Source organism: Castanea sativa, chromosome 2, assembly GCF_040712315.1.
Source record: "Castanea sativa cultivar Marrone di Chiusa Pesio chromosome 2, ASM4071231v1".
Lineage (NCBI taxonomy): Eukaryota > Viridiplantae > Streptophyta > Magnoliopsida > Fagales > Fagaceae > Castanea > Castanea sativa.
Window position 1 is genome coordinate 54,960,429 of NC_134014.1, and position 9,594 is coordinate 54,970,022.

At 32.9% G+C, this 9,594-nt stretch overlaps 1 protein-coding gene across 1 annotated transcript; it reads left to right on the top strand.

Moving 5' to 3' along the window:
* The first annotated feature begins 144 nt into the window (after positions 1–144).
* On the top strand, positions 145–7,290 carry LOC142625545 (MLO protein homolog 1-like). The gene is made up of 14 exons (XM_075799180.1): positions 145–270; positions 412–469; positions 538–767; positions 1,177–1,317; positions 1,441–1,501; positions 1,908–1,993; positions 2,945–3,019; positions 4,634–4,722; positions 4,815–4,861; positions 4,957–4,997; positions 5,126–5,299; positions 6,590–6,625; positions 6,721–6,849; positions 6,937–7,290. The coding sequence occupies exons 1-14, from the start codon at positions 145–147 to the stop codon at positions 7,288–7,290; spliced, it is 1,647 nt and encodes a 548-aa protein (XP_075655295.1).
* Positions 7,291–9,594: the final 2,304 nt, after the last annotated feature.

Sequence of the window (9,594 nt, forward strand, 5' to 3'; positions counted from 1 at the left end):
CTCTTTATCTATTACTATAATTCTTCTACCTTATAGCTAATACGTCCTGTCTTGCCAAGTCTACACACTGAAGCATTTTTAAGAATAAAATTTTGCAATAAAATTTGTATCTCAGTAAAGAGCTGAATCTATAGTTAGCTAGGCATGGCTGCAGCTGCTGCAGGAGAAAGGTCATTGAAGGAGACACCTACATTGGCTGTTGCATTTGTTTGTGCGGTTTTCGTGATCATTTCAATTCTCATTGAACATGGGATTCATTCTCTTGGAAAGGTAAGACTTCTATGCTAGTGTTATATAATGTACTATGGAACTTTTTGAGTTTTCACTTCCAGAGTTACTGTTTAACTGCGTATTTGGATGCAATTTGTTTTGTTAATTTATTCTTATTTGCTAAAAGTTATTGTATGACAGTGGTTTCAGAAGCGTCAGAAGAAGACTATGAATGAGGCTTTAGAGAAAATTAAAGCCGGTATCTCTTTCTGTCTCACAACACAAACTCGAGCACACAGTACATTTCCAATCAAAATTTTCATGAAGGACAAAATGAGTTGACTCTTATTTCTCTCTCTTTTCTTTTTATAGTGAGCCAAATACCCATCTCCAAGATATGTATCCCTGCCAAAGCTGGAAATATCGTGCTTCCTTGTAGTAAAAAGAGCTACACAGGTAGTGGTGGTAAAAGGAGAAAGCTATTGTGGTATGATGAAGATGTTACATGGCGCCGAGTCCTTGCCGCAACTGCTGGTGATGATTACTGCTTCAAATATGTATGTACAAATAAATTATAGGTTAAATTGTATATTTGGTGCTCTACATTTTATCACTATTTCAAAATTATTATTATCTTTAAAATGTTTTCAAAAATATTCTCATATCATCATCTTATCATGGAGGGAAATTACTGAAGTAGTAAACCAAATTCACTCTTATGATATAAAAATATGATGTAACACGAATTATATTTATTGTGTCAACATTAATTTCCATATATGAGATGATAATAAGGACATTTTTTAATGTATAAGTACCAAAGTGAACATTTTAAAGTATAAGAACAATTTTGAAATAATTAAAGTTAAAAAAAAAAAAGTTGAAAATCAAATATGCAATTTGAATTAAACATTAGTTCTACAAAAAATTTGACTTTTTTGCTTGGTATGGTATGCCTTGTCTTAGATATTCATTGTTTTTGGATGTCACAACAAGGTAGCTTTGGTGTCACAGTCGGGGTTGCACCAATTGCATATCTTCATATTTGTGGTTGCGGTCTTCCACGTTCTCTATAGTGTCATCACCATAGTTCTGGCAAGGGCCAAAGTAAGCTACTGCTCTGTGTTTTTCTACAACAAAATTCAATTCCGTGAGGTTAAAAAAAGGGGAGCAATTAGTGAAGAATTTGAAGTGCTAGATTCGTAATGTTACTTTAATTGACTTGTACAGATGAAGAAGTGGAAAGCATGGGAAGCTGAAACCACATCCCTGGAATATCAATTTACTAATGGTAAAAAACTCATTCGAACTTGTGTGTTTTTACTTTTTATTTATTTATATATTTATGTATTATTATAAAAAGAGTGATGTTAGAAATACTACAAAATTTATTAGAAATCCATATAAACTTATGTGTTATCAATTATAATAAAGTAATTCAAACGTTTATTTATTATATTGTTGAAGTGACCTTAATCACATTGATAACCATATTTTCTATAATAAATTGGTAGTAGCTTAAGGGTTTTTTAGTAGAGTAATTTGAGAAATGTTATTTGTAGTTTCTTGAAATACGTGTGGATGAAAAAATATGTGAAAATGTGTGTAATGTTGTTTAAAATGTAAAAATGTGAGTTTGGAATTAATGGAGTACCAAACAGACCCTTATTTAAGTGCTCGAATTGGTATTATTGTAGATCCGTCAAGGTTTAGGCTTGCCCATCAAACTTCTTTCGTTCAGCGGCATAGCGGCCTCTCAACAACACCTGCTCTCAGATGGATAGTAAGATGTATTCTTCTAAAAGTTTCTTGATACACGTTTGAAAAGCACATGCATACACAATGAGACACATACAAGCATTTGTGTGTATTGAGAAGTTTGTAAAATAGGTTGACTTGCATTCTTATTAAGTAGAAATTATTCGGTGCATCCATTGAGTTATCCTCCCTTTGATATAGAAGTGTACTTCATATGTCACTTTTGCGCATGACCTGTGTTTAATATGAGAGGAAGGTATGATACACCGTGTCTAATGAATGATATTTCGTTGTTATGGGTTTAAACATGCACTAATGGATAGTAAGAGTTGAGTTTAAAGATCTAAAGTTGCTATTATGAGCCAGACATACAGAATAAACTCAAACCAAAGTCACAATATACAACTCATAATTAAGACTAGATGACTGTCTAGACTTTTATTTACGCTGGATCCAATAGATAGGCAATGGTTTAGCGTATCATATATTGATATTGAATTAAGATGTGACTAGTTTCTTCTTCTTTTTTTCCCAAGTAAGAATAACATTCATAAAAAGAGAAACAAACTAACAAATTATAAAAGGATGGAATCAACCCCATCTTCATCCTAAAGTCCAAGCCAAAAATTTGGCAAGGAAGAAAAGGAGGAAATGGGGATCATTCCCTCAAAACAATTCAAAGGAGTCCCTTTAACCACATTATGGGTCACAAAATTAGCCTCCCTTAAAGTATGATTTACAAACCAATATGAGAGTGAATTCAAAGTTAGCTTAATTTTGTCAATAATATGTTGAATTGAGCAATGAGAAGAGTGTGAGTCTCTTTGTAGCGGAATAATCATATTTAACACATCTCCTTCATAAATTACATGCTTATACCCTGATTTTGCTGCTCTTTTTTGCTTATGCTTTTAAGGGGTATTGATCTTGTGCAACTCTATCCATGCAAAGATGATCTCTTAGTTTGTTCTCTCAGGTGGCCTTTTTCAGGCAATTTGTTGGTTCAGTAACAAAAGTTGACTATCTAACTATGCGTCATGGATTTATTAATGTATGTGCGTCCTCTTCTTTATGTACATTATCCACAAAGTATCTATCTCTCTAAAAGGAAAAAGAAAAAGAAAACAATAAAAAAACAAACAGAGGTGAAACACACACATATTTTTCTTTAATATTTGTTGGGGGTAATACTTCGTATTTTTGTTTTTGATCTTTACGCTAGCTAGGGCAAGCCTTTATTTATTTATTTTTGGTAAGAGAAAATCTTATATTGAATACCGAATAAAGGATGTGTTAATTAAGACTTGCCTAGGCTTTCCCAAAGGAAAAAAAGAAAAAAGAAAAAGAGTTGCCTAGGGACCTCATATATTTATTTCCTGTTCCCTTCTCAACAAGTTACTTGATTTAATAAGAAGGATAAATTAGATAATTCCACCTATAGTTTTGGGTATCTAATATTTTTCAATTAAATCATAAATTAAAAAAAAAAGTTTTATTCAAAAGTCAAAACTTTCTAAACCATTTTAGGCTCTGTTTGGATAAGCTGTTTTAAAAATGCATTTTTTTAAAATAGCGTTTTTAAAACGAGTGTTTTGAAAACACAATTTTTAAAGTAATATTTGAGCATTTGGTAAAACATGTTGCTCTAAAATTGTTGTCTTGAAAAATTTACAAAAAAGGACCTAACAAACTATGCTGTAATGATAATAATAAGAGTAATAATATATATTTTTTATTATTTAATAATGTAACAACAAGAAAATGTCCCATAAAAATTTAATAATAATAATATGGTTCTATTTAATAGTGTAATTTATTTATGTAATTATAATAATAAAAAATTACACAAGAAGGACACCTAATTTTTATCTTTCCCAATGTCTATCTCCTACTACCACAAGCTTCTCCTTCACTTGCTGAGTAGCTGGACAAAAATCCTCTACCGCCAATCACATGGTCTGCATCTAACCTTAGTAATTTCTAAAAATTCATTCAATTACATTCAAGTTTCTCCAGATTTACCTTCTTTGCGTCACCCACTCCTCATCCCATACCAAAGTAATTTTTGCTTGTGCTCCAATTTTTTCATGCCCAGAATATTCAATTAATGAAAAAAGCTATAGAGAAGAAATTTCATCAAAGCCGAGCAGAATTAGATAGTCGCAAGGTGTAGAGGAGATAGATGATAGTCAGGTAGCAGGCAAGACATTAGTATTTGTGAGGATATTTTAGGAATTTCAAACTTCAACCGAACATGATAGTTGCTTTTTTTTCCAGTGTTTTTTAAAAAGCCATTCACCATAGTGTTTCGCAAACGCAAATATCAGAGTTTCCAAAAACGTAATTTTTTTAAAAACATATTGCCAAACGCATAGCTTCCAGCGTTTTTGATAAAAAACGCAAGTTTTCATTAGAAAACGCCCCACCAAACGGAGCCTTAATGGCCCCCTCACTGAGTGAAAATGAACAAAGAAAAGCAAGCAAAAAAACAAAAGAATCATTTTCAAATTCAACCCAAGCAAAATTATTGGGCTACCAAACGTGGACTAAAATTTTTGAACACGATTCTCACTCTCAGATTCCTGTGTCTTCGCTTCACGACTTAATTAATCACCATCTAATTAACATGACAACATCAATATGCATGTTCCCGTTAAATTTGGAGGCCCACCTGTCACCTAATAGCAAGTTTGACTTTCATAAGTACATCAAAAGATCAATGGAAGATGATTTTAAGGTGGTCGTCGGTATTAGGTTGATCTCTTTCACCCTCTCTCTCTCTCTCTGTATGTTTTTGTTTTGTGCTAGTGCTACCATATAACCACGAATTAATGTTGATATTACAGTATACCATTGTCGACGTGTATCATCTTTCTGCTTTTAAATGTCTATGGTAGGACATCTCACATCTTCTTCTCTTCCTGTACTTTGTAGTTGTTGTGACTTGTGATTTTCATTGACAAAACCATAATGCTGTACTTTGAACAGGATGGTACACTCTCTCATGGATATCATTCATGCCACTAGCGGTAACAAATTAAATTTTTATATGCTTAAAAAAAAAAAAACTTGATTTTGTGAATGTCTTTTACAAACTTGGATTACTGGAACAGTAGAAAATAACTATGATTGATGCGCACTTCATTATGCGAGACAGATACTTCTACTAGTTGGAACAAAACTTGAAGTTATAATCATGGAAATGGCTCAACAAATCCAAGATCGAACAACTGTAGTAAAAGGAGCTCCTGTGGTAGAGCCTAGTAACAAATATTTCTGGTTCAATCAACCCGATTGGATTCTTTTTTTGATACATCTTAACTTATTTCAAGTAATTTATAATGCATTATTTAAATATTCTAGACACAACATTTTTCATAACTGTTAAGGTAATATGTTATGATTAGTGTATGATAAAAGTAATACTAGTAGTGAACCCAATAAAAATAATTTGTAATAATCATAGTGTGGGGGGCAAAAAGATCCTGATGGGAACGTGGGCCTTTTGGGCCGTGTTAAGGAAGGCCGACCTGATCCTGGGTTTAGAAATTGTTAGTACTATGGGTCGGCCCATACGCCGAGGATTCGAGGATCCAGCCGAGGGTGACCTTATCCTCGGATGAACATTGAAGAACTCGGGATTTCATAGTAAAGATTAGGGGATGACAGGGTTAAGGCCAATGGTTAAAAGGGGGGAATCCTAGAACGCCCCAGAAGTACCGATGTTGAAGAAATGTCAAAGATAAAGGCTGCTACCTCCACATTAAAAACCGTGCACCTACCACCCTGGCCGTATTTATGGGGAAGTGACACCTGAACAATAGAAGAAAACTTCCGTTCTTATTCAAAGGCACGAGAAGGGAAATATCGAAGGGGGAGGTGGGGCAACACGTGTACAAAGTGTTCAAAAGAGGAGTATTTAAGAAGAAACCCTGGAATAGAAAATGGAGGACTTTTTGTAACCTAAAAAGAAAGAAAAGACTAAGAAAGGGATATAATATAAGAACATTTCTCGCTACGTCCGAGGAGCCAATTTACAATATTCCTTATTGTTTCCAAGTATTCGCAATCTCAGTTTGTCATTTAATCCCCACATATTTCTAACACAGGGTTTCAAGCCCACACTCTACAAATTCGTATTGTTTAAGGCTCATTGGGCCTGGGCCCGTAACTGTTCTTGGGGCCAGGTGCACTTGTGCACTTACACATAGTTTATCATTTCAATAAGTTATGAAATTAAATTTGGTGTGTAGCATTATTGATGACTTTTTAATTTTTGAGAGGTAAAATTGTAAATACATCAGAGTATGGGGTTACACACAAATAATTTAATTTTGAGTCCATTGAACCTGTATCAAGCAAATAAAAACAAAATTAAGATAAATATAAAATAAGTAAGCCTAATGACACAATTTATTCCATATGGAGGTGGTGGGTATGAGCAGTGAACAATAAAAGTAACTTTAGTGGTTGATCCATGTAAAAATGAATGTCTATCCATCATAAATAATGATATCAATGTCACAATAAAAGCACTTATATATGTTAATCCTAAGCAGCTTGAATCTAGTGTTTTGACAAATATATTTTGAGCTAATTAGTTTGCTTTTCAATTTTACAGAACGCATTCCAAATGGCTTACTTTTTATGGATATGGGTAAGTGAAACTATTTCTAACTCCACTTGCATATGGGTGTCTATAACATCACATATATAAATTCTTTTTTGATTAACTAAGATGATCCACTGCAGTATGAGTTCGGGTTGACCTCGTGCTTCCATGAAAAGTTGCCAGAAATCTTGATAAGGGTGTTTCTTGGTGTAGCCCTTCAGTTCTTATGTAGTTATGTCACCTTCCCTCTCTATTCCTTGGTGACACAAGTGAGTGCTTCCACATCAATGAGGATTTTCATTCAAGACTAATAGAAATGACAAAAATGACACTTCTAAGCTCTGCAAAATTTGCAGATGGGGTCTCACATGAAGAAGGCAATCTTTGAAGAGCAAACAGCAAAAGCTATAAAAAAATGGCAAAAAGCTGCAAGGGAGAGAAAGAAGTTGAGGAAGGCAGGGGTGACAGATGTTTCATCATCTGGGTTCATGAGCGGAGAGAATACACCAAGCCATAACTCATCACCTATACATTTGCTCCACAAGTATAAAATCAATTCTAATGACATTGGAAGTGTTCCCAGCTCTCCTAAGGCTTACCATTCTGAAATTGAACTCTCTAAGATTGAAGGTCCTGCGCGCCCTTCCTCTAGTGATGACCGTGAAACAAGAAGAGCAGAAACTCATCATACTGATTTCTCTTTTTTTTAGGCCTTGAAATTGTTGCGCGTTTCAAGATACATACGCACGTATTCAGAGGCTAAAATACATAAAAAAAGGAGTATTCAGCCTATCTCGTTCTTACATGTTGAACCAAAAAAAAAAATTTCTTTAGAAAGTATGGTCAATGTAAAAATATTATAGGATGATAAATTATAACTATTTGTCCCAAAAGTTTAAATAATTATAAAATAGTGAATCTATTTTTTTTTTATTGCTATTCATTTCTAACAAAAATAGACTCCAAATTCTTATTTTCTTCGTTTAACTAGGTCAAGCCTTGGAGTTGCCGAAGGATGCAAAGCATGTATGCAAAACATTATGAAAGAGAATTACATATATAGGGATGCTCTGCTTTGCTATATTATCAGTGATCAAAAATCAACCAAGGATAAAATCATGCAAAATACTATGAAAGGAAATCACCCAGTGCATGGGTGGGCAAATCAGGCTGGGAAGCCTGATAGGCCCAATTTAATCCAAAAGCCCAATTTAATCCAAAAGTCTTAAGACCTGGACCAGAGTTTAAATTGCCTAGTTGGGCTGAATTTCCTTGACCCAAGCAAATTTTAGGCTGGCATTAGTACCCAAATAAAGAAGAATGTAGCCAGCCTCAACATGAAAACCACTCCTAGTCTCCTAGTCCTTTGACCGAGACCAGGGTTCAATCAACGGCTATGTAAAAGGGATACCACTATTTCGCTAGTGGGAAAGGACTAGAACCAAGACCTAAGTCCTGCTGGTCTAAATCCCACCCACTAGTCCACTATCGCAAGTGGTTTCACTAATGATATATCGTTACCTGTTGTTGACTTGATATATATTATAGGATTTTTATTTTTATAATCATATTATATATATATATATATATATATTATAGGATTTAGAATTTATGATGTTTGTTAAGTATTGCTCTTTACTATCATCTCTAAATGGATTTCTTTTTTGTGTAGATAATAATGTGAAATTTGAAACCAAGTCTTTTATTTGACAATAGAACTATATCAATTCAATTAATTACAACCGACTACGTGTGTGTGTGTGTGTGTGTGTGTGTGTGTGTGTGTGTGTGTGTGTGTGTGTGTATGTGTGTGTGTATGAGAGAGAGAGAGAGAGAGAGAGAGAGAGTTAAGTTCAAGTTACACTTAGTGTAGTTCTGATAAATTTACTGTTTGGATTAAATATTATCTTTGTACATTTTTCATATTTACAAAATTTTAAGGTGATCAAATATTCTCTCTCTCTCTCTCTCTCTATATATATATATATATATATATATATTTGAACTTTGAGAACATTTTCCATTAAAATCAAAGTTATGGACATACCACCTAACTCTAAAGTCCAAACGGAATTTCTAATTATACGGGCATTGTTTCTTAGTTCCACTCATTGAGCTAATTCCAAATATGTATTAAATAAATTGTGTTGTTATCTAAGGTCCATTTCTAAGTCAAAAATAATTTTCCAAGGTTAAACGTTCACAACTTCAGATCCTCTGCACCTTTCTGATATCCTATAGATTCACGTGATTGGTGTTTGGTGATGTTGATTGAGGTAACTAATGATAGCTCACGGCTTTGGACTACAAGATCTCAGTTTCTTCCGTCCTTGAACTACAAGATCTTTTTTATTTTTTATAACTTTTTAAGGTTAAAACTTAAAAAAAAGATGTTTAATTGTAGTATATTAAGTTTTTCAATATAATTAAATCACATAATTTTGTAGAATTTAATTATTTTTGAAAAAATTATAGTTATTTGATAATAAAATCATATGTTTAAATTTAATTAGAGAAACTAATGTGCAGCATATAATGAATTATGCTTATCTTTTCATTATTTTTAATTAGAGAAATATTTATTGGTTCCCAAACTCCCAATATTTTATTGTCTATTGCCTCATGGGTCTCTTCGGTACAATCCGGTCCATTGAGATTATTTAGAAAGTCAAATCAATTTTATTCTTAGGTTTTTTGTCCATTTGAATTTAATTAGGTGGGTTTCAATTAACTCAACTAGTAAAATATTTGACGATTGAATAAAAGATCTGTGATTCAATTCCTGCCTATATAAAAAATAGATTGGTGTCTTAATCTGATAATAAAAAATTATCACTAAGAGCGGACGTTATAGATTGAAACTCTCTTATAAAAAATTTTAATTGGAATATATAATTGAAATTGGTTGGATTTAAATAATTTTACATTTTCTAAATAACCTTTTTAACTTGTGCTCTGTTTGTCACATTAATATTTTATTAAAATTTAAATCGAATTGAAGATTTTAGAATAAC

Bases quoted from the DNA above. Each gene is read 5' to 3' on its own strand.
- LOC142625545 (XM_075799180.1), top strand. From the start codon at position 145: ATGGCTGCAGCTGCTGCAGGAGAAAGGTCATTGAAGGAGACACCTACA. The intron at 271-411 runs GTAAGACTTCTA...ATTGTATGACAG, and splicing joins GGATTCATTCTCTTGGAAAG to TGGTTTCAGAAGCGTCAGAA. The intron at 1,994-2,944 runs GTAAGATGTATT...TTGTTCTCTCAG, and splicing joins CACCTGCTCTCAGATGGATA to GTGGCCTTTTTCAGGCAATT.